This window comes from Eucalyptus grandis, chromosome 5, assembly GCF_016545825.1.
Source record: "Eucalyptus grandis isolate ANBG69807.140 chromosome 5, ASM1654582v1, whole genome shotgun sequence".
Classification (NCBI taxonomy): domain Eukaryota; kingdom Viridiplantae; phylum Streptophyta; class Magnoliopsida; order Myrtales; family Myrtaceae; genus Eucalyptus; species Eucalyptus grandis.
The window spans coordinates 15,862,216-15,889,259 of record NC_052616.1 but is presented as its reverse complement, the minus strand read 5'-3'; the positions used below and the strand labels follow the sequence as shown (position 1 = coordinate 15,889,259).

General features: G+C 41.6%; 5 protein-coding genes across 5 annotated transcripts; 2 read left to right on the top strand and 3 right to left on the bottom strand.

Moving 5' to 3' along the window:
- Positions 1-237: 237 nt before the first annotated feature.
- LOC104446291 (protein NRT1/ PTR FAMILY 7.3-like) lies at positions 238-1,414 on the top strand. Its single transcript, XM_039313384.1, has 3 exons — positions 238-350; positions 569-1,023; positions 1,068-1,414. The coding sequence occupies exons 1-3, from the start codon at positions 238-240 to the stop codon at positions 1,412-1,414; spliced, it is 915 nt and encodes a 304-aa protein (XP_039169318.1).
- Positions 1,415-1,894: 480 nt separating this feature from the next.
- LOC104444370 (arginase 1, mitochondrial) lies at positions 1,895-7,684 on the bottom strand. Its single transcript, XM_039313117.1, is given in 9 exon segments — positions 1,895-2,268; positions 2,270-2,446; positions 3,057-3,167; positions 4,234-4,443; positions 5,765-5,898; positions 6,318-6,477; positions 6,705-6,806; positions 6,808-6,848; positions 7,539-7,684. Coding segments are annotated over 9 exon segments (1,041 nt in total). The 5' UTR covers positions 7,561-7,684; the 3' UTR covers positions 1,895-2,184.
- Positions 7,685-12,295: 4,611 nt separating this feature from the next.
- Positions 12,296-13,262, bottom strand: LOC120293676 (ycf20-like protein). Its single transcript, XM_039313383.1, has one exon. It carries the CDS (start codon positions 13,260-13,262, stop codon positions 12,888-12,890), a length of 375 nt encoding a protein of 124 aa, XP_039169317.1. The 3' UTR covers positions 12,296-12,887.
- On the bottom strand, positions 13,213-18,878 carry LOC120286246. Its single transcript, XM_039313382.1, has 4 exons — positions 18,676-18,878; positions 17,142-17,362; positions 14,358-14,533; positions 13,213-13,294 (listed from the first exon to the last, which is right to left on the bottom strand). The coding sequence occupies exons 1-4, from the start codon at positions 18,876-18,878 to the stop codon at positions 13,268-13,270; spliced, it is 627 nt and encodes a 208-aa protein (XP_039169316.1). The 3' UTR covers positions 13,213-13,267.
- LOC104444368 lies at positions 18,614-25,067 on the top strand. The gene is made up of 7 exons (XM_010058026.3): positions 18,614-18,952; positions 19,067-19,189; positions 20,163-20,377; positions 22,225-22,368; positions 22,664-22,875; positions 24,017-24,275; positions 24,427-25,067. Exons 1-7 carry the CDS (start codon positions 18,877-18,879, stop codon positions 24,553-24,555), a joined length of 1,158 nt encoding a protein of 385 aa, XP_010056328.2. The 5' UTR covers positions 18,614-18,876; the 3' UTR covers positions 24,556-25,067.
- Positions 25,068-27,044: the final 1,977 nt, after the last annotated feature.

Here is a 27,044-nt window from a genome sequence, read left to right as displayed (position 1 = left end):
GAAACAGAAATCCGTTTGGTAACGCAATTTGATTTCTCTATTTCTGAAACAGATTTCTATTCCAGAAATAGATTTGAAGAAGAAATCAGAAACTGAAATTTTTAGCTTCTCAGTTTCTGAAACAGAAATTGAGAAATCAATTTCTGGTTATAAATCAATTTCTGTTTTAGAAATTTTGTCATACGCACCCCCAAGCCGCCCACCAGTAATCCGATCTCAAGGTTCTCTCGAGTGTTCATGGCATCAATAAGGAAGATGAGCCTGGAAGTGCCAAGGAACGGCGAAGGACTCTATGAAACCGGTGAAGGGGATGATGGCTCGAGGAAGATCCGTCACACTGATGATTTTAGGTAAGTAGTCGCAATAGTTCTCGTTCGAGATGTGTAAGTTGTTGAGATCGAAATGGGGTGTCAATTAGGAGATGCTAGAGGTATGAGTATATGGAGGTTGATGGATACCCAAAGGCTGCGCTAAGTCTCATTGATCAAATTTGACACTAAAAATGGCTTTCTAACAAGCCTTAAAAGGCTATAAAATGATAGATGTGTTAAAATCTTTGTTTGAGCAGGTTTCTAGATCGAGCTGCCGTCATCACGGGAGACGCGGTTCGCACGCTGAACAGAGGTGAAATTCCGGATCTGTGGCACCTCTGTACCATCACTCAGGTCGAAGAAGTGAAGTGCATTTTGAGGTTGATACCAGTATGGCTATGCACCGTCATATCCTCCGTCATCTTCGTCCCGATGTTGGCCCTCTTCGTCGAGCAAGGGGCTGCCATGGACACGACCATGGCCTGCTTCCATGACCCTCCAGCGTGCATGACCGCGTTCGACATAGTTAGCACTTTTGTCTTCGTCATCCTGTACAACAAGCTCGTCGTGCCAGCATTTGTCAAGCTAACCAAGCGAGACCCTAGACCTCCGACGGAGCTCCAGAGGATTGGCATCGGCCTTGCAATTGCCATTGTATCACTCGTCATTGCTGGACTCGTCGAGCAACGAAGACTGAGGCATGCGGGCAGTGGTGAGACGAGCTCCCTAAGCATTTTCTGGCAGGTGCCTCAATAGGTGCTGCTCGGGGTGTCGGAGGCGTCTCATACGTCGCCCAAATGGAGTTCTTCGCATCGCAGTCTCCAGATGGCTTGAAGAGCATCGGGGTCAGCCTATCCATGGCATCATTGGCGCTCGGGTGCTATGCAGGGAGCTTTCTCTTGACACTAGTGACGGACATAACCACAAGAAAGAGAGGACGTGGTTGGGTTCCTCCGAACTTGAATGATGGCCATTTGGATAGGTTCTTTTTATCTGCCGTGTTGACTCTGGCAAATTTATCGATTTTCGCTGCGCGCGAGAAGCGATATAAGAACATAGCAATGGTGAAGAGAGATGGGACTGATGAGGTAGCCAAACTTTGATAAAGGTTTGGTGGGAATACTCCTAGTTGATGATTCTGTTATCGAAACCTCTGATTGATTTCAAGTGGAATGAAATTAGAGGATGTCGACATCAATACGATTTGAGTGTTCAGAAATGTAGGAGAACAAAGAAAATTTCATGAACAGCAATAGTAAGGATACACACAAAGAAAGTACATGAACAGTTACCACGAGCGATGTGATTTCTGGTCACTGATGATTGCCCTAAACCGATAGAACGAGCTTCCCCTGTGATGAAAATGGTAGTATGACTTCGCTCTATTCAACGAATTCTAGAGCAATGCTTGCCAAGTATGATCTCCGAGCAAAGCAGACTACAAACATAGTAGATTCTCCAGGACTACCCGACAGCCACACGGCAAACGAAAAGCTACATGACTGATACTAACATGAGGATGGGGTTCTTGTCTAATGCGGGTTGAAATGAAAGTTAAGATAGGACTGTGAAAGATTAACACAAAAATGAAGCAACAGATTATATAAATATTATCATCTCTAATAGCAGCTGGCATCCCAATTTCATTACCATGTACAATGAATGTCATCAATATGATGCTACAATGTCCCGGAGAAACAACAATAACAGGTAGAAGAACATTCTCATTTGCTGATTGTAATGCATATGATCATTTGCCAGTAAATTTGGAAAAAAGAAATGGGAAATAGTAACATTCTTTTGAGCAATCAATTTGGAAGCTCTCCACTAGTACCACAATCAGACGTTCGACCACAAGACGAGGAGAAAGTACTCATCTTGATATTTTTGCAGTCAATTCTCTTACTAGCTTAGCAGCAACCATTGCCGTCATCCCATCAACAGTGTCACGCTGAGGGGTTGAACTCGACCACATCGGCAGCAACTACATCTGCTTGGAGATTGTGGAGGATGTTCATCACGTCACGGAAGGAGAGACCTCCAGGCTCAATATGGGACACACCCGGAGCAAAGGCAGGATCGAGGCAATCCACATCGATAGATATGTATACACCCTTGACACCTTCTCCAAGTTTCTGTCAGACCAAGGAAAACAAAAAAAAAAAAAAGAATGGAGAGAGAGATGCGTCATTCACAAATCTAAAACATGTGCAAGTCCAGGGACTCTCTCAGTAAATTATCTCACCGTTAATCATTTGAGCTGGTATATAAATTTAGAGATTAAGAACACAGTCATGCACCCTGCTTATAAGACATAACTCTGTGTCTAGATCAAGAAAATTGAGACTGAAACTATATTCTAAACTAATAAATCAATGATCTAGAGTTCGTTTATAACAACATATTTTACATATTTCATTTGCAGAGAAGAATGCTGACAGCTAAAAAGTCATCTTCATCCATGGGCCATGGTAAATGAATCCAGAGGGTGGCTAATGGAAACACGCCCCTCTGGCTACCTAGTTTCACAATGCAGAGGTTGAGAGGATGAACCTCCCAAGAGCCTTCGGTTCTCAACAAAAAAAAATTCACTTCCCAAATACTTCCCCAAGTTGAACTGTTCCAAAAGAATGTTCCAAAGCGGGAGTGTGCTTTGCGGTTTGATAACTATCTAAACCAGAAGTAGGAAAACAACATCCATGAGCTAGAAGAAGAGGAGAGAGAGACAAAGAGACAGAGACAGACCAGGTTTTCCAGAAACTTGCGGTCTCTTAAGAAGGTTCTCATTTCGAACTGCTCAACACCGAATCTTTTCCCTTGCTCACGTCCTTCACTTGTTATTGACCTGATGCCAACCTGATTATAAGTACAGAAGCGCATGATTGTCAACAGTTGACATCATGGAATAACTTAAAGCAACTAAAACTTGCGAAATAAGCACTTCAATCATAAACATGGGAAAGTGACCCTTCAAACACGTCAAGAACACGTATGGTCATACCTGATTCACTTAAGTAGGTCAAGTGGAATCAAAGTTAACGAACTAGTACATGAGCATATATGTCCTATAAAAATCTCAATAAACTATTTGCTACTAAATGAAACTAAAGATAACAATCATCTCATACACATTATAATCATTTATAATTATGTTATTAATCAGCAGCAAACTTGTGCTTTCAGCAGCAAATCAAAAGGAACATTTGAAGGCAACAACAGATGAACATCCTTTCAGCATAAATCACAATGTTCTATGACTATGACCGTGCGTAGCATTCTCCCTGCCAAATAAACGCAATAAAGGAGCATAACCGATTTATTTCTATCAATTACCAAAGTTGTGTTCTCTCAACTAAATGCATCTGCATATTAACATTTAAGTTGCATGCAATGTCAACAAATAAGCCCAAAATATTCAATAACAATTCTCAGACAAGCACCTTTACCATAAAGGAGTCTGGAGATCCTACTTTCAAAAGGATGTTTCTACATTTTACAGAATCCCATTTTAAAAAGACTACTTGAGTTTTCACAAATTTTTGGTGGACGAAATGAAAGTACGAAGACAAGAGGAGGTACAACCAATGTCAAATGAGAATGGCATTTCTAAACTCTCCTTTATCAAAGCCAAAAATGTATAAACAAATTTCAACCCCTGAAAGACAAAAAAAACTGCATTGCAAAAATATACATTACAGATGTAGTTCCTCAAATTGCTTAGATACAACTACTGAAGTAAAGTACCCAAACCGGCTGCACAAATGATAATTTTGTAGAGATGTATGCCATGACTCTGACCACAAGCAGCTGAAGTTTATTCCGTATTTCTAGTACATAATACTAGCAAGCTCCAGGTTTTATCCATTGGGCACAAGCTAGACATTAAAAAACTTTAATACCATACGCATTGCAAAAACAATACCTGCAAAAGACGTCGTGCATAACCACCCTCCATAATTCGTGCAAAAGAAGATGCATGTGAGTACTTATTTCCTTCATAAGCATCGTAAATATCAGGATGGGCATCCAAATGTAGGATATCCACAGGACCCCCAAGCTTTTCAGAAACTGCTCTGACAACCGGAAATGATATTGAGTGGTCACCACCTAAAACTAATGGCTTCAGCGGATCCTAACATATCAGGAGTAGAGGAAATCAGATCAGCAATGTCATCATAACTAACTGAAGTGCTATGTTATGATAAAAACCCAAAGAACCAAGCCAATTGAAGTTTCAGAATGGCCATGATTATGTTGAGAAGGAAAAACAACACAGCCAAAATTTCAACTCAGTGAGTGTGTTCTATCAACAAAGGAGAATAGCATCATTCAAACAGACAAATAAGCAAATTCTAAATACTCCTAGCATACACACTAAGGAATTCATTACCCAAGAAGTAGGCATCCAGAATTATGCAAAATAAACTAGAAACCAAATATTTCACAATATTACTCCAGCAAGTCTAAAAGAGTAGGAACTCATCAATCTAATTGTGCAGGCATAGTCGTTATAATCCATCTTGCCCATTACAGAGGATTGCATGCGCGGGTCAGAAAATGCTATTTCGAAGTTCATTGCCCCCATCACTAATGACATCTAGACGTCTAGACTGCTAAAACAATCATCTACAAAGAAATCAAAGATGACTAACACAAATAGAAATCTAATTAAGGACTACAATAATCTGCAAAGAAACGAAACATGACTAACAAAAATAAACTTAGTTGAGGAAAATTGGATGCACCACCAAACTTCTACAGTAACCTGGACCAATTAGAAGGGCATGGATCTTCCACGAAGCTCAATTTGCTCTATAGTAGAGATCAGCATCCTAACAGAGCCATCTTGTGGTACATAAGTTCATAAATTCAGGATGAGCTTACAGAAAAACATTATGATTGCAATTTGAAAGTAAAATGCACGAAAACTGGGCAATAGATAGAGAGGGTGAAATAAAATTGCTTCCATCAAGAAAATAACAGTTTCAGAAAATAAAATCCGCACTTGAGTGAAAGTTGACATAAGAGGCAATTAACCCAAGTCTTGTGGTATGTGCATTCAAGGAAAATGGAAACAAAGTTTAAGGTAGATTTCACAATGTAATGTCTTGGCTATCTAATGTCTTTAGCTAATGCAATTTCATCGAAGGCTTATATGATCAATCACTCTTGGTATATTTTGATATTCTTTCATGTGACTTTCGAGCATCACAAGTTAACAAGAGCTAACACTGCAAGTAGGACAATCAGAAGCTATAGATCTCTACTCATACAGAACAGCATGAGCTTGGCAACCCTAAATGCTAGTTTATGAGTGAAGTGAAAAGACACATCCAACTTGGAGAAAGCAAGTGTCCACAAGGGTAACTGCATAATGCAAGTGCAATAGAGTGAATAAAAAGGTTCCTACAGAGAGTAGTCCTCATAACTTCAAGGGACAAAAAATCGATTACCTCTTCCATCACTAATTTGACTGACTCACTGATGACATTCATCAATCTATCATCATCTACTCCACAATCCCGAATTTCTTGAACCGGAACATCGCCAACATCAGTTAACACCCTTGGATCTTTCAATTCTTTCCCTGAAAAAGCAGAACATTCTCAGTGACAGTGTAAGGTGTTTACACCCAATTGTTACAATGTATCAGATTAAGTTTAATAAAGTTTTTTCCTATGATTAGATGATACAAGTGCACAATCAGATTATAATTATTTTGTTTTGTTTTTATAAGACTAGACATCAGTTGCTGCTAATAATAACTTAGATAAGTGTTATTTCACACTATGGATGAATGGAAGATATGTTCTTTGCTACAGTCTAGCTTCTTTTCATCATTTTAGGCATCAGATATTCCTATACTGATGCCAGGATCAATATAAGGCAGTGTGTGTTTGTGGCTGTTTCAATTATAAGAAGAACTTCTCCGAATTTCATGAGCACCAATCACAAAAACATGAAGTTATTTCATTGCCCACATCCAACAGAAACAATAATGATAACCTTCTTCTGTTGCTGAGTTTGTGCTACCACACCAAATGGCTTCCCTTATACGTGGGGGTGCAAATGCAGGTCCCTGAAGAAATGACGAGTTATGGCCCAAAGGAACTCCCAGTAGAGATGATGTAGCTTTTACACCTCCTAAAGCTCGCACAAGCTCTCCCTACAAAAAAATTATCTTTAGTTTACAACAATACGTCTCTTGGCACCCTAGAAAACTCATATTTGACACTTTCCATAACAGCGAGTCCCACTGACAAAGTCAACTCACCAAAAAATGAAAACATTGACAAGCACCGTCACCAGTGTCACTATCGGTATGAATGTAACTTATAGAAAAGCATGTTTCCAAGAGTAGAAATTTAGAAATGAACAATGCAGAACATGTACCTTCAACTTTGCCCTCTCACGAATGAGCGTAAGGGAAGCATCTATCACGCGATTTTGGCCTCTCTCAAGCAAATCAGCGGGAACATTTTCAGCATTTAGCTTTTTGCAAGTAATGAACTCCCCTTCGCGCTATAGTCGACATATCTGAAATACCCAAAACCAAAGATCCAATCACCCTCTCATCAACAAAGAGTCATATTGATACAAATTGAATAGCCAAAAACCGCAGATTTGGAATTTTTGTACATCGTTCCTTCGCAATACTACGAAAAGTTTTCAGAAAGAAGGCAAAAATAATCTACATCCCACTCTGTCCTCCGCCACAGACAAGATCCTCTTTAACCCAATCAAGGATATGGACTTCTAATATGGTTTCATCGACTAAATCCAAGGATTTTCAACACGATAAGAACAAACAAGGGCACAACGATACACCATAACAGTAACAAACATAGCCACTCATAAGACAGGAATCAATTGCCGGTATATAGCTAAACCGCAACTCGTAGCTCGGTTGAACACCGTGGAAACATCGAATTGTTCCAAAAAGCAAATCAATAACCTCACTTCCTATTGAGTCCCTTCCAGCGTCCCACTTTCACACGCAGCACTCTATTCACGGGACGACAACCTATCCAAAAGATCAAAAGATCACGCGGCAGACCTCTGATCGAAAGATCAAAAGATCGCGCAGCAGCTATAATCTAAAGCGACCAACACAAAAGACTAAACCACTCCCTCCCTCCCTCCCTCTCTCCCGCTCACTCCTCTCTCTCTCTCTCTCTGTCTCTCTCTCTCTTCACACTACTGTTAATCAATCAGAAGCGAGCCAACCTCTCTGCACTCTTCTCCTCATTCTACAACGCAGACCGGATATACGAGCTCCGATTTCTCCGGCGCTCCTCGCCGCCGCCGCCGCCGCGTCGAAATCCCGACCGAGCGGCGAAACGCCGGGGAGCAACAGCTCGAAACACGAAGGAAAAAGACGGTCTCTCTCTCTCTCTCTCTCTCTCTCTCTCTCCTCGCACTACTGTTAATCAATCAAAAGCGAGCCAACCTCTCTGTACTCTTCTCCTCATTCTACAACGCAGACCGGATTTACGAGCTCCGATTTCTCCGGCGCTCCTCGCCGCGGCGAAATCCCGACCGAGCGGCGAAACGCCGGGGAGCAACAGCTCCAAACACGAAGGAAAAGGACGGTCAGGGAGAGAGCTCGGTATCTCCGACGGAGAGCGAAGCCGCGAGCGAGCGAGCGAAGGAGAAGGAGAAGAACGTGCAGGCGACGATGAAGGAGAGGAGGGGAAGAAGAAGGCAGGAAGGAAAGCCGGTGACGATTCTCCGATTTTAAGGAGACGCCACGCAGCAGCACCAGCAGCAGCAGCAGCTGGAGAAGAAGAAGGCAGCTTGAAAAAATTAAAATTAAAATTAAACAAATTGGTGTAAATAAAATATTTTTTATTAGCCTAATGATAGTATGATTATCGGTGGCATTAGGGAGGGAATGTTCGTTCATTGTACTGCGATTATACTATAAAGGGTGCGTTTGGGAAGACTTTTGGGGAAAGTCTTTGGGAAAATGCAAAGACCTTTGAGTTGAATGTGTTTTTCAAAATCAAATTGTGTTTGGTAAATTGTAATTTAAAAGCTCTTTGAAGTACCTTTGGCTAAAATGGTGTTTGGGGGACAAAGCTTTTGTGAAAAAAAAATATCAAAAGAAAAATAAAAACAAAAAACAAAAAAAATGAAAACCAAGGCGAGGGCGGGCGGCATCCGGCGGCGGCGACCCTCGGCGACCTCAGGCGACCCCGATGGGGCCGGCGAGGTCGCGCGACGCCCGTCGCGACCTCCGGCGACCGGATCGGGGCGGCGAGGTCGCGTGACGCCGTCGCGACCTCCGCGACCCGGATCCGGGGCCCGCGAGGTCGCACGACGCCGTCGCGAGGGCCCGGCGTGGTCGCGCCCGAGGTCGGGGACCTCGAGGGCCGCGCCGAGGTCGGGGGACTCGGCGAGGGCCGCGCCCGGGTCGCGCGACCTCGGCGAGGGCGCGCCCGGGTCGCGCGACTGGGCGAGGGCCGCGCCCGGGTCGCGCGACCTCGGCGACGCCGCGCCCGGGTCGCGCAACCTCGGCGACGGCCGATCGCCGCGAGGCTACGCAACCCTCGGCGACGGCCGCGCCGGGTCGCGCGACCTCGGCGAGGGCCGCGCTCGGGTCGCGCGACCTCGGCGAGGGCCGCGCTGGGTCGCGCGACCTCGACGGCCGCGCCGGGTCGCGTGAACCTCGGCGACGGCCGATCGTCGCCGAGGCTACGCAACCCCGGCGACGGGGCCGCGCCGGGTCGCGCGACCTCGCCGGCGGTGGCGCGACCTCGCCCGGATGTCGGGCGACCTCGCCGGCGGTCGCGCGACCTCGCCGTGGTCGCGCGACCCGAGCAACACGCTGGGGACCTCGGCGACTGAGAAGATGAACAGTGATCTTCACAAGGGCGTAAAACGGAAAACAAATAGTTCGTAAGGATAATTTTGGAAAAAAAAAAAAATATGAACAGAGATCACTATCAGTTCAAATGCCCAAGCAGGCACTGCCTTGGGCATTTTCAGCCTTCACAAGGCAGGCTTTCAGCCAAATGCCTTACAAAATATTTTGCCAAACACCAATTTTTTATTTCAAAGGGCTTTGGAGGTCTAAAGGGGTTTGGAAATGCTAATTCCAAACGCACCCAAAGACAGGCGCACTGAAAAAAAAAAAATTTTGTTTATTTTATTTTATATTATCTTTATCTTCTGTGGGGATGGAGTCAGCATCTCTATCCATGGGTCCAATAATGGGCAGGGCAGGGCAGGGCAGACTTCTCTTCCGTTTTCCAAGATTTTGGTCCTTTTTTGGTCTTTTTCCCGAGCCGTGTTCTGGATGGGGCGATTCGTTTCGTTCCTCGGGAATAGTTACGGAAGGCCAGCCGCGTTATCCCCTTCCCAATTTTTTATTTTTATTTTTTTTATTTAGGGTATGTTGTCTTTTGATTTTTTTTTTTTTTTTCATATACAATCGAGTCCTTAAAATATGTATCGATCATTCGTTCACGTTAATCCTTCTCCCCTTGAATATCTAGGAGAAGACATCCATATTCACGACGTTCACCTACTTCTCCATCATCCAATCTCTTCCTCTCTTTTGGGTGGGTTTGTGGACATGTTGGGGTCGGAGGTCCTGTCACCTTGGGCAGGCAAGGATCCGACCACCCTTGGATGGTGGCTAGGTGGTGCCACCATTACTGCCTTTGCAACTTCAATTTGTTTATGCCAAGTGTCCCCTCCTCTTGAGAGATTTTGTTTTTTCAAATTTTCTTTATCCATAATAAATTTCATAAATAATAATATTTTGTGTTTTTTCATGAGTTTGGCTCACCATGTAGAATCCTAGTGTGTCGATTAACATTCATTTAATGAGCTCATTAACATATTTATTGGATTTTTCAATTAATTGCAAACGAAAAAAATTCAATGATGGAACCACCACCCACGGTGGCCACGATGGCTAGAACTTTACTCCCTCATTCGGGGGAAGGGGTTCGAAATCCCGCGTCCTTATTGCGCGACTCACTTGATGATAGAACTACCGCCTGCGGTGGCCGCCGTGACTAGAACTTTACTCCCTCATCGGGGGTTCGAAAGCCCGCGTCCTCATTGCACGACTCACCCGCGGCTGGGCCTGTGATGGTGGCTCAATTCGCTTCGGATTTACACCACTGGTTGCCGGGTGTACAGTGGTTTCCGGGTCAACAAAAAAGAAAAAAAAATTCAAAGATGGCATTATATAAATCCAAAAAAATTCAAGGATCATTATCTTGTCGTGTTGGAGCATTGTATGTTCAATAATTCATCATGCCAATTTCCGAAATGGGTGGTGTTGTCAAAAATCTTCACTTTTTTTGTTTTTATAGGGAAGCAAAACAAATAGAGTTCATAACATGAAATGCGCCATGTTAGACACCAACACTTGGCACATAAGAAATTCTTATTTAGACTCGGGTCCACACGTGCGACTACTAACGTCAGACATTTGCAACTACTAAATATAATCCGGTCGATACGAGGTTAGTTCGCGCACGATCCCCCTTTTAAATAAAAAGGGAAATCGAGTGGAGCCGATGGTAGTGACGTCACGAAGTGAAATGCCGAGTCAGCAAATGGGGAAAGCGAGCGAGTGGGGTTGGGGATTGGGATCCGACGTCACGCCGTTTTAGGTGAGAGCAGTGATGGGAACTCCAGAGAGCCTTCAGGTGAAGCTCTTCCGGCGCATCACGCGCTCCTAGGAAGAAGGCCCGACCCGAAAATACCCGAAGAAATCAAGCCCAAGCCCATTCGGTTTGGGCCGAGTCGGGCCGGGCATTTTCGACAGCTCTCGGCAACTTCCATTCGGAAAGTCACCAGCTGAAAGTTGCTACCACCAAATTCACGTACACTTTGGTAAGACTTATCATCATCTATGGCAATTTATCAGTCCTTTGGGCCCCGGATACGTAGAATTCCTACCTGGTTTGGATCCATCGGCATGCGGATGCAACAGAGATCCTCATCCCTCCCATCCGCGTCTCGGGTGAACGGACATAAGCAGCTAGGCAAGCTACATAGATAACAGCTCACCCTGTTATTAAGTGTGACGAAATTGAATGCTTGGAAAAAACATACTTCACTGCCGGGCACGTGGCCTGGTGGTAAAGGGACCACGTGCCTGGTGATAACGGGATGGGGGTGGGGATGACTCGGGAACGAGCCCCGTGAAACACACAGTAGCACAGTGAGAGAATGCAGTGAGACACAAAAAGAGAAAAGACAATTTAAGGCACGTTTGGTAACATTTTCGTTTAAAAATTGTTTCGGGAATCGTAAAATAAAGAAAAATGTTTCTGTTCGCTCCTAACAATTTTCAACAAAAACACGTTAGTAAGAAACTTGTTTTAATAAAAATGACAGAAACACGTTTGGTAAATTTGTATAATTTTTTATTTCTTTTAATTTTTTAATATTTTTATTTTTTTTTTTTTCTTTTTCTTTTTTTCTTCTTTTGGCCAGTCTATGGCCGGCGACCGGCCGACAAGGGCCGGCGGCCTTGCCCAGCCACGAGGCTCGCCGGCCACCGGGCGAGGCTCGCCCGCCTTGGTTGGGCGAGCTCGGCTCGGGCGAGATCGAGCTCACCCGCTCCCGACGTGAGGTCGGCCTTGCCTTGATTGGGCGAGCTCGAGCCGCTAGATCCGGCGAGGCCGAGCTCGCCTAATGGGCGACGCCGAGCTTGCCCGACAAGGTGAGGCCGAGCCTTGCCGTGAGGTCGGCAACGCTCGGCCACGCTAGGGGCCGGCCGAGCCAAAGAAAAAAAGAAAGAAAAAGAAGAAAAAAGAGAGAAGAAGAAAGTATTCCTAAATTTTGTTAGAAACAAAGAAACTTTTTTTTTTTTTTTTCTGTTTCTGCCAGACGTGTTTTCGTAAAAAAATAATAATTTTAACAAAAACGTAAACAAACGCATTTTTATTCCTTTTTGTTCCTAGAACAAAAAAAAAAAATTATTTAAAAACAGAAAAAAGAAATCAAAACAAACGCAGCCTTAATCAGTGTAATTGTCATTTCTTTCAGCCTCTGACATTTGCTGTGAGAAAGAATTACAGCAATTTAGCAAACTACATCAAGATGTCTCAGTATGGGGAATATGAACTGGAAACAAAGTTAGAAAATTATAACCATTTCAGCCAAAAATTCCTCACTTCTTACGTACGCAGCCCCAGCTGCGAAATAATCACGAGGTGGTTATTGACATCCTCCCGACATCTGGAAAAGCAGATTTAACCATTTCGAGAGATTCTGGAGGCACCCACCCGGAGACTGAATCCACCTAGAACCCGCTAGGGAATGGCAATTCACGTCAAATTGCATACTCTTCTTTTCTCCAACATAGAGATGAAACTCTCTTGACTGTCTACCAGCCAAGTTAAAGCTCCTGTTCTCTCAGTTTCTCATTCTGAAGAACGTCATCCAAGTGGTCCATTGCTCTGAATGAATAGACTTCCCAACATGCTCTGGTGCCTCGTGCATCCGGCTAGCAGAAATCTTCGCACTTCTGCAACTGGAACTCAAGAACCAGATCCATCCATATGTAATATGAAGGGCACTGTCTAAGCCAACTGCGTCATCCAGTCAGTACTTAAATGAGTCCAAGAAGAGGCCAAGGGACAGCCCAGCTTTCCAGTAATTGAACATGGAAATAAGGCTTCTGGCACGACTGAATACAGGCTGAGAAGCACTGTACATAAGAGCTCCAATTCCCTCGACAACCACCACAGCCAAGGCAGCAGATAGAATGTCCCAGTCCCCTGTTTGCCCGATGACAGTTGCGAAGGCTGTTGCACAGTAAAAGCCTACCAAGAAAAAGAGCAACTTCATTGGGAAATTTTTCCTGATCTGTTGGACTTTGGCACTAAGTTTATTTTGAAAGTCTCGAATTGCCCTTATCAATCGCGGCCGTGCCATTCGTGCTGTCTGTAGAAGGATCCAAATCCAATCCTCTGCCATCTGCACTACTCCGAATGGCCCAGGTCATGTTTCTGCACAGTTTAACAGAAATTCAGAGCATACTCAACGTCAAGACTCAAACAATATTAAGGCATGCTTCTACTTTGCTTATGACCACAATAACAGGCAAACATGCGTGTAACTTTTCCATCGTTTAAGAGAATGCTACTACATGTGAAGTCACCTTGAAAATCACTATATTGAAGCAGATAACACCTATTACTAGCTCAAAATCTGACACATCATTGATTAGATTCAAAACCTACTTCTGTGCTAAGGGACATCTGGGTCACTGAGTTTTCACTTTTCATGAGCCACATTAATATCATAACATAGGGTCTCACCAACATAATGTGCTTCACTTTTACTAATCTTAAACACAAAGTGCTTTATGTGGGGTTCCCCAGAAATAAATACCTACAATGGGCAAACCCGTCACATGGGAAAAGAAAGATGCAAACAAGCTCCCCCAACAGGAGAGCAAATTTAACCTGTTTGAAGACTATATCCAGGAAAAACTTTACTGTACCATTTGCAACCTAATCATATCCTGCAACCATGTTGTTAACTTACTGTCCACAAATTTATTCCACAAAAGAGACATCATGTCAAAAATAGAACGAAAAGAAAAGAAAAATGTTGTGCTTTGCCATTATGGTAAAAACAAGAAATACAAACTTCAATAAAAAAACACAGCCAAATAGAGGATTCTCAGATGTGCACTTTTTTTAACAATGTCTGGTGGAAATTCAAAGGTTTAACACTCTCCAGACTTCTCCTGTGCACATGGGGTTGTGCTAAAAACAACTCAAGGCTAAGTTTTGAAGCATAAGATACTTGGTTCTAATTGACAGATTGACTAAGATAAGGTCCCGATGTGCAACAACGGTAATGTATGGTCAACAATCTCCTAGCCTTGAAAATTAACTATGGCTTGACAGCGTAATCATGCAACATCATTTGCTCATAGTGACCAGATGCAGCCATATCAAAGACTCCTCAACTTATCTAGAAGAGACACTATCACATTTGCTTGTGCTAATACACATTGCCATATAATTACTTGAAATCATTCACCAATGAAGGCCGGGTTACATGGAGGATGTAGATCTGGGAACGAAGTTTCTGGCCAAATGCATAGGCAGCTGTATGAAAGCATCCTGCAAGGCCAACAACTGCAACTCCTGACCACGGATATCTTAAAGATGACAATTTAACATTTGCTGGCATATGGGGCGATATTGCAGTAGCTGCCATCATGAAGCAAAGACCTGCATGGACAGTCATCACAATCAATGAAGTATGAAAATGTGGCTGCTTAAGGCACAATATGTACACCTTATAAATACATAGACATAGTCCAGATCAGAGCCAAAAGTCCATCAAGGTTGGCGTATAACACCAATATCGAACCAATAAAACAGAATTTGTAAAGCTGTAAACATTATTAACAAAAGTGACAGCAAATTATAAGGTAAACATGCACCAGAAGTCTTAACTCTGCATGCGGGATGAAATCAAGTCCTAAACTTTTCGATAGTTGTAATTGAAACCTAAATCTTTCTCAAGAAAAAGCAATCAAGTCCTTTCAATGGCAAGTACCAAAGTTTGTCTATGTGGCACTCCATCAGTATATATGTGGCAGCCTTAGATTGAACTTTCTGATATAGAGATGTGACTTGATTGCACCAATTGAAACTTTTAGGATTCCATTGCATTTTTCTTTAAAAATGAGATATTTGAACCTTGCAGCATACTAGCCACGGATAAACACAAACTCCCTGCTACGTGTACCAAATAAGGCTCTTACCTAGGGGTGGCAATTCATGTTCGCAGGTCGTGTTCGTCTCACATCGAAATAAGTGTACACTGTTATTTAGGTCAACCAAAACACGACACGATTAGTCAATCACGTCGACTTACTTGACACGAACATGATACACTCCTCAAGCAAGATACTTGACGCATAAAAGTTAACAATAAACACAACACGGCCCGTGTAACACGATTAAATAGTGAGTTGATGGGTGGTTACAATTGCATGACCCACCATGACACAAAAGCCATCGACATGTACCTGACATGAAAATGTCTTCAATTTTTCCTAATTCTATTTGCAAATTGCAATATCCATTAACTAAATACCCTCAAATCAAACTAAAAACAATATAAGCTAATCATATCTAAAGAGGTCACATACAAGTTGTGCATACACTAACCCGTTAATTTCTTGTCTGGCAGGTTGGACATGAAGACAACACGATTATTAATGCCTTGTGGGTTGACTCAAATATGCTTAGCTTTTTTAACCCAAACTCGCTAACTTTGTGTCGTGTTCAAGTTGTGTTATTGTGTCTTATAAAAGATTTCCACCCTAATTCCACCTACACGGTGGCAGGTGGGGCCCCCAAGGTTAACATTAATGAGGGATTCTGTAACTTTTACCTAAATGATGTGGATATGGTAGCTAAATTTTGGGGGAGAAAATAATTCAATACTTAGCAGCACTCACATTAATCAGGACAAATATTGCCCTCTTCTTGAAGTATAGACTCTTTCATAAACTATTATAAGAGGTAATGGCATGCATTACTCTTCTTTTTTTTGGGTTTCATCGGTTGCCTCATCGATGCTTGAGCCACCGTTCCAATAGGTTGTTATGTAGGGCCCAAAACTGTGTTATAGTATGTATCAACTATCAATAATGGCTCCTTATACAGCTAAACTAATTTCCTTGTTTCTTGCTTCTCAGGATCATGATCCAAAAAACATGTAGCTGTTGTAAGAGCAAACTCGTGTATGACACTTGTGCCCACTAAAACCCAGATTTCTTGCCAAATCCAAAAAGGCAGGAGGACTTATTAAAGGGATTTGAGGTCCAGCTTCAGAGGGTTATCATCAAAGGCCTGAGGCTCGCCAAGAAGTATAACTGTCAAATGATGGAGAAAGTAAAGCAAGCTACACATAAGCTAGTCTCTCTTGCAAAAGAGTAACTGTGGTCTCGCGAACAGTTATTCTGTGAGCTTTCTATGGAACTCCAAATATTAATTGTCAAGGACCCAAATACTAAATTAGGGGATCATGATACAAGATTTAGAAAATCTGAAGGAAAGAAATCAGATGTGTTTGCATGATGTCCACAAAAAGAGGGAGACATTTGCAGGCTTCACTTCAGTAACCATGCCAAAAGCTTTTTCGTTAAGCTGTCAAGTACTCCTAAATCGTCCATGAAGAGGGAAGAAGCCTAAAAGATCAATTCGCACAAACGTCTTTCAGATTCCCATCGCTCTCTAGTTCCAGGTCCCCAGGAGCAGCTCAAAATTTCACCCAGCCCTTCTTCTCGCACCCTCTTCTCAATCGCGACATCAAAAGGCGCAAGAACTCTCAATCCCACCACACACGAGAGCGTCTTCGAGCTCGAGGCCCCCATTCCTCCATTCCTACGTCGGAATCGCACCTGCCATCCAAAATCTGATACACCCAGAAGAGAAGTCGGAGAGAATTGCCCAAAGCTTTGCGCTAAGCCGCTAAGTAGTACTCTTAAATCATCCAAGAAAAGCAAAGAAGCCTAAAAGACCGATTCCTACAAACGCCTTTCAGATTCCCATCGCTCTCTAGTTCCCGGTTGGCAACAACAGTTCAGAATTTCATCCCAACCCTTCTTCTCGCGCCGCTCTCCGCGACCGCAACGTCAAGAAAGGGCGAGAAACTCTCAATCCCACCGCCCACGAGAGCGCCCTCGAGCTCTCGAGCTCTCGAGCTCGAGCCCACGTCGGAATCGCACCGGCCGTCCAAAATCCGATCTACCTGGAAGATAAGTCGGGGAGAATTGCAGGAAGAGAGATTGGCTCGTCGGATTCGAAAGGGAAACGAACTTACCCGAGAGCTTGCTCGTCGGTGAAAGAGCTTGGACGGCGGTGAGACGGCGAGCCCACCTGCGCCGGCTCCTTTTCCGGCGGGCGTCAGCTGCTTGAAAGGCTCGTCGGAAGAGAGAGAGAGAGAGAGAGAGAGAGGGTGATGCTCTGTATTCTGGGGCCAAGTTCAGCTTGCTTGGCTGATGCTGGCTACACTGTCCTTGTCCATTGTGCTCCTTGGTTTTTCTAGACTTTTTACTTATTCAGTATAATATAAAAATATTCAATCTTATTCTTTCATTAATTTAAATTAGAATCACGTTAAGACTGTATACGTTTCATAAAAAAATAAGTGATTTATGGAAATAATTATTTACATCATTTAGAAAAATTAGTTAATAAAAATATTTCCATCGTCCATAATAAATAATAGCTAACTATTTTTGTAAACAACGAAAAAGCTTTTCATTCATTTATTTTTTCAGACAACATAAACTATCATTTTTTGAAAATATATTTTTTAAATTGCTCATTTTTCATAAATGAATGCACTCATGTTATTATATAATTTAGGAATTGAGTTGACCATGTACTGGAAGTTCAAAACTGCATTAAACGAGTCAAAAGTCCATATGCGGCAATAGGAATGATATTGTCGTTGGCCCAAACTTCCCGGACTATTTATATCAAAACACTAAAGTATAAAAACTTCTCGTGAATGTATTATTAAATTTCAAAATTTAAAAAAGTGCAATTAAGTCTTTAAATTTATCACGAATGTATAACCAAGTCTCAAAACTCTTAAAAAGTATAACCAATGGAATGGATTAATTACACTAATTTGATAAGTTCTAGGATCTCAACAAAAAAATAGAAGACAAAATTTAGGGTTTAATTACACTTTTGAAAGTTTTCAAACTCAATTATATAAGCTTTATAATTTAATTGTATTTTTAAAAGCTTTACAACTTAATTGCACTTATATGATATTTGTTTGGATTTTTTAATGTACTTAGTAAAAATCGAGATAAGTGCATTTGAAATCATAAAATTTGTCATGAAAGTATAATTGAATATTTCAAAATTTCAAAAAAAGTACAATTAAATCGTAAAACTTATTATAACAATGTAATTGAGTTTTATCGCAAAAGTGTAATTAATTTTTAAAAAGTTCTATTAATAAAATGACTTGATTTAATCAATTTGATAAGTTTTAGGATTTAATATATTAATTTTAGGACTTAATTGAACTTTTTGAAAATTTTAGGATTAAATAATATTCTGTTGATAATTTCAAGACTTCAAATGTTCTTATTCCGCGAAAATTCGATTGGAAATTGGAACAGCGAGCGGCTCGGCATGGAAAATCGACGGCTTCGAACTCCCGCGCGAGCAGGGCCCGTTTCCATCCGCATCCCCGGCCACGGGTAGATTTCGGCCCGTTTCCATCCCCGTCTCTCCCTCTCCAGGCTCTCTCTCTCTCTCTCTCTCTCTCTCTCTCTCTCGTGCGGAGGAACGGGAGAGATCTGCTCCAACGTCCTGATCGATCTCCCTCGAACAGCGCGCGAATCTGCTCGTTCGATTCGGCTCCCGCGAATCGCGCCCCCGAGAGCTCGTTCGATCTCGACCGATCGTTTCTCGACGTTCTCCGACCCATCGCGTCGTCCGTTCCGAGGCTTCGGAGCTTCTCGAGCCACTCACTAGCTCCGTGCCGCTTCCTTTCGGCCGCCGATCTTCGGGGACGATCCGCGGGAGGAGCCATGAGATCGTGCAGCGGATGGCGGCGGCTGCTGTTCTGCCTCCCGCTCGTCTTCCTTTTGCCTCATCTGCTCTCAGGTGGGCGGCTTTCGCTGTCCCCCGTTTCCCCGCGGTTCGGTTCGTTCTTCTTTACTGAACCTTATTTTGGACGAGGACGACGGCGTAATGTTTTTCGGTTGCCCCGTTCTGCAGTGATGGAATTGCATCGAGAGCCGACGGTGGGAGATCAGCATAAGAAGGCGAGGAATAAGTTCGATCATTTGGTTCTCGGGCCCGTGGCAGGGGAAGGCTTGCCTAACCGATTGCAATGCCAAGGTTGTTACGGAATCTTGGAAACTGTTGGATTTTTTTTTTTTTTTTTGACTTGGAAACTTCGGTGTCCGAACGATTATTCCGTGTCTTGATATGATCTATCGGTAAATTAGTTTTTAGCAGAGAGCGAAAGAAAAAGAGAGAACTGAGAAATTTGAATTTGATAATATCTATATTCTGGCGAATATATTGTGGAGTTAATTTTAGCAACAGTAGTGCAATAGTGTTTGCTTCTTCTTTGGTAGTCATAAACAGTGTATTGAAAGTAATTTTGCTGTATTACTCTGAATCGTCTCTTGGGATCGGCTATTCATGTAAACAAGCATGACATGGCTGGATGTGGATAAATGTGTTTAATTTGTAGAATACTAAACCGTTGTGTGATAAAACATGAAGGACAATAACAAGAAAAACGAAGCGGGATGATTTGTTGTCTCAAAAAACCATGAAGTCATTTATGCACATGTTGCATTCTAAGAGAAAAAGTAACATTTCGCGCTTTACACATCCAAGTCCTAATATACTAGTTTATTTATGGTTGTATGCCAATTCCATGTTTTGCATGGCTAGATATATAGAAGGGTCGAACACCAAGACATTGACCTGCAATCACACCTGTATCCAAGTTTGCACAGTGTAGCTTCCTAGAGATAACTTACAAGTACCTGTTAGTTACCAACATTCAGGACTGCTTCATTGTTAAGGGTTCCATAAAGGGAAGAGAGGAACGAATGTGACAAGCCTTTTAGTGTTTGGCAATTTCTTTGCAGTAGCTGTCACTTAACTTCTGAATGAACGTGTATATATAGAAATATGTAGCACCGGATCAACTGATCTATGTCATGGTCATCTTCTGATCTCTTCTGATGTGGAACCTGATGATATTCCAACTGTCATTGTAGATTCCACTGTGAATCATGAGGTATCTGTAGGCTAATGCTGTCTGCCTTTTCTTCCCCATTATGTGGCTTTTTAGGTGTCAAAGCTCTCAACAAGACACATTTTTCTGCCTCGTCCAACAGAAGCTATGTCGCAGAAAGCATAGCTTTTGTCACTGTCTTTACAGTTTATAACTCCTCTGACATTTCAAAGACTAGTGGATCATCAGATGTGACAACTGTTGGAAATTCCTCATATAATAAGGTGGAGAGATCAATAGCCATCTTGAATGTATTCATCAACTTTATTCAGGTAATATCCTGACTGACAGAGGATGTTTATTCATACACGAGTCACTCCGTATGTTAAACAAGTTTTAACTCTGTTTAGTATATGTGCATAAGTGTAAACTGTTCTTAATTTTTTCCGGTCACCATAAAGAGATTGAAATTTTCTTTTTATCTGAGCAATACATTATAATTTCAAGAAAACTGAACTTGACTCAGTATTATATTCTCAGCTGCAATATTTTCCTTGTATCTGTTAAATTGTTTGCTTATGTTTTACATACTGAATGATGTAACTGTAGGCTGTAGTTGTCAGAATGAACAATAAAAATGTAGAAGATAAAAGACAACAACAACATGTGAATGTACTTTCCAAGTTAAAGGCAATTTGATCCCTCCTCTGTCACATGTTTTTGGCCATAGTAGAAATTGAGGAGAAACGTAAGTATAAGTTCTAAAACTATTTTTGGGGTATATGTGAGTCCTAAAAGGTCTTGAACATTCCTTACATATTTTATGCAAATTGTCATAAGCGGTTGTTGCAGGGATCTTTCCCCAATTTGAGCACATAATCACCATTGTTTGGTTTCAATATTCTCCCAAATCAAGAAATCAGTTTATTTAATGGATTCATATACAAACCCACACAAACCTTATCCTTATAGATCTTTGACTTAATTATTTCAATCCAGAACTTCTTTTGCTCCAATTTGGTTCAGATCATCAAAATTTCAAAGATTGATGATCCTTATGGGAAGTTCTTTTGTGGCAAGAAGAGGAAGAGGATAAGTGAAAAGGGTTTTGAGAGGAGGTTGATTTCTTTGTAGTCTACGAAGCTTGCAAATTTTAGCAATTGAGGCTTTTACGTTTAGATTGAGCTTTAGTGGCTGTATTGTCGTTGTTGATGGCAGTAGTGTTAATATTACTGGTATTTTGGTGAAAACGGCTTTTGTTGGGTTCACAGTCATCATCAATGAGGGTACAAAATGCAATGGAAATTTTTAGGCTTGTGAGATGCTTATGATCGAGTTTATTGATCAGAGAGAGAGGTTTGAGCTGGAAATTTTGCATATTTTGGATTTTATGCATAATTAGGGAGTGAGGTTTCTGAAACATTCCAATTTAGTTAAAGAAGTGAAGCTCAACAACATTGTTTGACATCCCAACACATCTCCGGCAGCCATGTAGGGTAAGTGTTGGGTTAAAAAAGCATTTGTTTAGTTTCTTAGTGAGATAAATAATTGAGCTATTTCAAAATATTTTAGGACTTAAATGGTCATCAAAAAGTAATAGGAATGATTCGTACTCCATACAATTAGTTTAAGAGTTCTGGTGTACTTGTTTAGGAATTCTATTATAGAGCACTTTTGCTTTTCAGATGTCACACTCTAGTTTTCTGATCTTATTTCAGTGGAATCTTGAAGGGAAAAAAGTGGACTGAATTCCTTGACATCTATTTTGACAAACTTAGCTGATCCTTATGTGGGGAAATTCATTTGTGGGGCATATTACTTGAGATCCAACAAGCATGTACCTCCATGATGTAGAGTTCTGAGAACCAAAAATAATTTTGAGTTGGTGGGATTGCAGAACTGCAGCAAGATAGAAAGCAGTAATTGTTTGAGTTACTCATCAGTCTCATTTAGTCTTCTTTTTAATAGAATGAAGCTTCATTTCTTTTCCTTGTACTACATGTAAACTGTTACTGTATTATCCATCTTTGATTGAAAAGTTATTTGGCTGATAGAAGATAACTACTCATTTAGTGATGTAATGCATGAGGATGACAATGGAACTTGAATATTTCTGGAAAAGAGCCCTGTTGCATCCATTAATGAAATCTGAGCTTTGCTTATTTCCCTTTTGTTCCAGGTGGCTATGCCCAAGAGTAATGTTATCATTCTTACAGATCCTGCATCTGACCTCTCAATAAACAGAGACAAGGTTTCTGTCTATCCTATTCAAGGTGAATATTCCCGAGACAAGTTGATGCTTCAAAGAATCAGGTCTTACATTGTAAGAGCATTTTGAATCAGATAGCATGCAGTAGTATTATTTTTCCTCTCTATTGATGTAGATAAATACTCCAATAGGGATTAGTAAAACTGTTTTTATCTAATGTTAAAGTGGAGCACCTCTCTTGTATGCTGACCTGTTGAATCATCTATTAGGAGGTAGGCACTTTGATTTATATCCAACCTTTTGCCATTTTCTGGACATCCTTGATCAAAGAGTTCTGCACCACTTTGTGATTTGATCAGATGGCAAATAATGTTTTAAAAGTGACATTTTCTCTTGTTTCTTTTGTCAGGCCTTCCTAGAAAGAAAGCTTGAGGACCATTCACGGGATCATATGCATAATTACATATTTGTTGATTCAGACATAGCAGTTGTTAATGATCTTGGCCAAGTATTTCATGATTACCCAGATTTTCACCTGGCCCTTACTTTTCGGAACAACAAACAACAACCTCTGAATTCAGGATTTATAGCAGTGAGGGGTACCTATGACGGAATGAGTAGGTAGGCAACAAGCATGTGTAGTTCTGTCTGTCCTATGCGTTTATTGTGGAATGTGCATTTACAACTTCCATGTCAATTGTCATTCTGACCCATCATTAAGGGACTTGCTCCCATTCCTGTTTCATTAGAAAGTACATCACCTAGAGCCTGCTGATGATTTTTTGCCTTGTAAGAAACATATTTGAGTACATCGTTGGCCTAATCTTTCAGCATGACGTTTGAGAAACTTGCATCAGATCATAGGCTTTGCTAAGAAGTCTGTGGATACATGCTGGCATCTCCGAAAAAGAGAGAAGTGATGGATGTGAACCAATTTGTTATTTTCTTACAACCTGGCCCTTAGTAGCTAGAGGTAGGATTGACTTCCATGCCACACTTATGAAGCTCTATCTGTACGTCTGCAACATTTCTGCGAGAATGATGATGATAATGAGAACCTGCGTCTCTCTGTCTTTGCTCTCTGAAGTCCAGCTGTTGGGAGATTCATTTCCTTTTAATTATTGCAGTGTAAAATAGAATGGCATGTAACTTTGATGAACATGATATCGGAGGGCAATATCACTTCTCTCTTTCTTCTCTCCATAAAAGAGAGAAGTGATGGATGTGAACTGATTTGTTATTTTCTTACATACTGGCCGTTAATAGCTAGAGTTAGGATTGACTTCCATACCACACTTATGAAGTTCTATCCGTACATCTGCAGCATTCCTGCAAGAATGGTGATGATAATGGGAACCTGTGTCTCTTTTTGTCTTTATTCTCTGAAGTGCAGTTGTTGAGAGATCCCTTTCCTTTTAATTATTGCAGTGTAAACGAGAATGGCATGTAACTTTTATGAACATGATATTGCAGGGCAATGTCACTTCTCTTCGTAAAAGAGAGAAGTGATGGATGTGAACCGATTTGTTATTTTATTACATCCTGGCCCTTAATAGCAATAGGCAGGATTGACTTCCATACCACACTTAGGAAGCTCTTTCCGTACATCTGCAGCATGTCTGTGAGAATGATGATAATAATGTGAACCCGTGTCTCTTTTTGTCTTTGCTTTCTGAGTGCAGCTATTAAATTATTCATTTCCTTTTAACTATTGCACTGTAAACTAGAACGGCATCTAACTTTGACAAACATGATATTGCAGGGCAAAGGTCTTTCTACAGCAAGTACTTGAAGTCTACATTTCCAAGTATAGCGGTGCTTCAAGAATGCTAGGTGACCAACTGGCTCTTGCTTGGGTTGTATTATCTGACGCATCTTTTGACGCCAAAAGATTTGCCAAAGCGCAACCTTTTTTAAAAGATATCAAGGGTGCCTCTGTGCTATTTCTGCCATGTGCTATGTACAACTGGACACCACCCGAGGGTGCTGGTCAATTCCATGGCATGCCCTTGGACGTTAAGGTATATTCAGCATAAGTAATTTATTTTGATGTCAAGGTGACTTGGTAGGGGCTCGATTAATGTCTTTTCTGAGGGAAATCATAAAGAAGTGTGATGCCATTAATTGTTAGGATAACACTTGATTCTGATGCCCAAAGTTTGCTGGTCACAGGTGGTTCATTTCAAAGGATCAAGGAAACGCCTAATGCTTGAGTCCTGGAATTTTTTCAGCTCCTCTCCCAACATAGCTGATATGCTATGCCTCATCTTGAGTAGTGGTAGGACAAAATATGACTTCTGATATACCTACTTCATGTCAGCAAATATGGCAAAGAGTAAGAGCACACTTCAAAGGAACTGAGTTCATTCATCCTCCGTATCATTCAGGCCGCCACATATGAGATCATTTTTTTGACTAAGCAGAATTATTCGCATGATGAGCAGCCTCTAGCCGACCGATGTTCATATTACTGATGCTGCAGTTTAGGAGATGAAGGGATATGCATTTCAACTTTTCTTCTGGAAATTTAGATCCCATCACGATTTTGTTCGATTGTTTCTTGTATCGATTCCTCCACCCACTGGAACGATGCTACTGTTGGGTACACGGGCTGTTGTATTCTTTTGCATTGCTCATGTGCTTGACAAGTAGGGTTTCTTCTTTCTTTTTGGCCTTTTCAACTGGTTTCACTTTATGAAGGAAAGAACAGAGAATCGACCCAATTATACTGTGGACAGGTGCCACTTTTTTTCACCTTTTGTTATGTCGATTGTCGAGCAATAGAACTATTTTGAAAACATCCAACACAAAAAGGGGGCTTCTGTTCAGTCACGAACCCGCACTATTTATGCATGTACATAATTAGTCTACACCACCTAGCCTAAGTTGTGTTTAATTGGGAAAAAAGAAAAAAAAGAACGGACCGTGTGATCATTTCCAGCATTATTAGTCTCAACCTACCTAGATTTCTGGTGCACTATTGGACATGCAAAATGGACTGGCGCACTATCCTAAAATATCTGTACCCTGTTCTTTTGTCGGAATTGAAATTCTCAAATCACTTGATTCCTTAATCAATATGAGTAGGTCGGTCGGTCCTAGTCAATAATTCGACCTACATTGACCTTCCACGTGGCCTAAATTATTAAATCCTTTGATCAGGCGCCCACAGCCCAAAGCTAACTTTGCTTTGCATGTGAAATTTCAGATTTTGATGGTTTGGACGAGGAAAAGATACACTAGGCATTTTGGGCAGTGTATGATTATAATTTATAATTCACAGCTCCTGTGTTTTGGTGTACTTAATTTCATATCTTGAAGTTGAGATTTATTAATTTTTTCATTACGTGTTCCACCAACTATATATGAACTGCTCTAGTCATGTCTATTTGTATAGGCAAAAATGTTGAATTTAATTGGTTCATGAGATTTGCAGAGTGTTCTGTAAGTTTCCAAGTAGTTAGGGTCGTCCTCCTGGATAATTGAAAAAGAATAGAAGTTATACTTCTATTTGTATACATTAACATCTTCAACACTTGAAGATGAGGTTAGATTACTCTATTGAGACTAATCCGAGGGCCCCCCGGGGAAAGCGAGGGCGCAGTTCGCTGAGTGTTTCGGTATTTGGTTTGCGAGTCGAGGGTCACAAATTCTACTCCCCAATCTACAGTCTTCTCAAAAAGCCTTTGTCAGTTACTGAGTGATTCAATATTTGGAACTCCTTTCAAGGAGAAACCATAAGTACTCCCCAATCGCTGAGTGATTCATGCACTAGCGACTGTTTTTGCTTTTCATAAGTACCATCGAGTCACGTTACCGCGGAAACGGAGACAAATTCAAGGTAGCAGCGAGGTAAATTACCAAACTCGACTTAAAGCCAACTCCATCCCCCATGCTTGCCATTCCTAGTCGGACCAAAGTAAAGAACATTTTCCCCCCCTCGTTTCCTTACACGTACTAAAACATCCACAAGTAGCATGCTGCTCCGCCCATGCTCGAGATCAGTAAATAGCAGAGCTAAAGATCGGGACCTGTCAAGAACCGGTAGGTCCTCTTCCTGCCGGGGGCCTCTAATGGGTAGGTCGAAAGATAGGACGTGCAAAGTTCACGTGAGATCGAAAGACGGGCGGGGTCCTTTCAGAGAGAGACAAGAGAGTGTATGGCGTCCACACATTTCTGGAACCATCGGCAAGGCAACTTTTGTTGTGATCCTGAGGCACGTCGTCCTCAGCATATGAGGTCGCTTTCGCTGGGAATTTCTGTGATTCCAAGGCCTTTTTTTTTTTTAGGAGAGGGGTACATCGTCACATGGTGCGCTTTTCCAAACTGAAGTTTCTGGCTCGTGGGGTGAGAGAGCCCACGCTACACAAGAGCTTTAGTCTAAGAAATTTGAGTGATCTTGTTGCATGTATTATTGCAATACAACTGACGTTGGTTAACTCATGTGTCGTCGAGTCATATGAGCTTTAATTAAAAATGCTTTCTGTAGATGTGAAAGGATTCCATATTCAAAGTAAGTCACAAAATCTCACACTTCGATCGATTTTGAGAGCTGTGCTTGCCGCACATTAATTAAATGGAGCAGTAACTTGATGCACCTTGACGCGACGAATTATGTACATCCGGTGGGATTAGTCGAGAAAACAAAAATAGAGAAAAATAATAGTAAGAATGGATAAAAGTTGTGATGTGTAGCCCAACCAATTCCACACTACCTGGAAGAAGACCTCGTGACTCGATTCATTATTGCGACTTGTACTCAATCGAGCACCACTTTGAGTTCTCTTTTG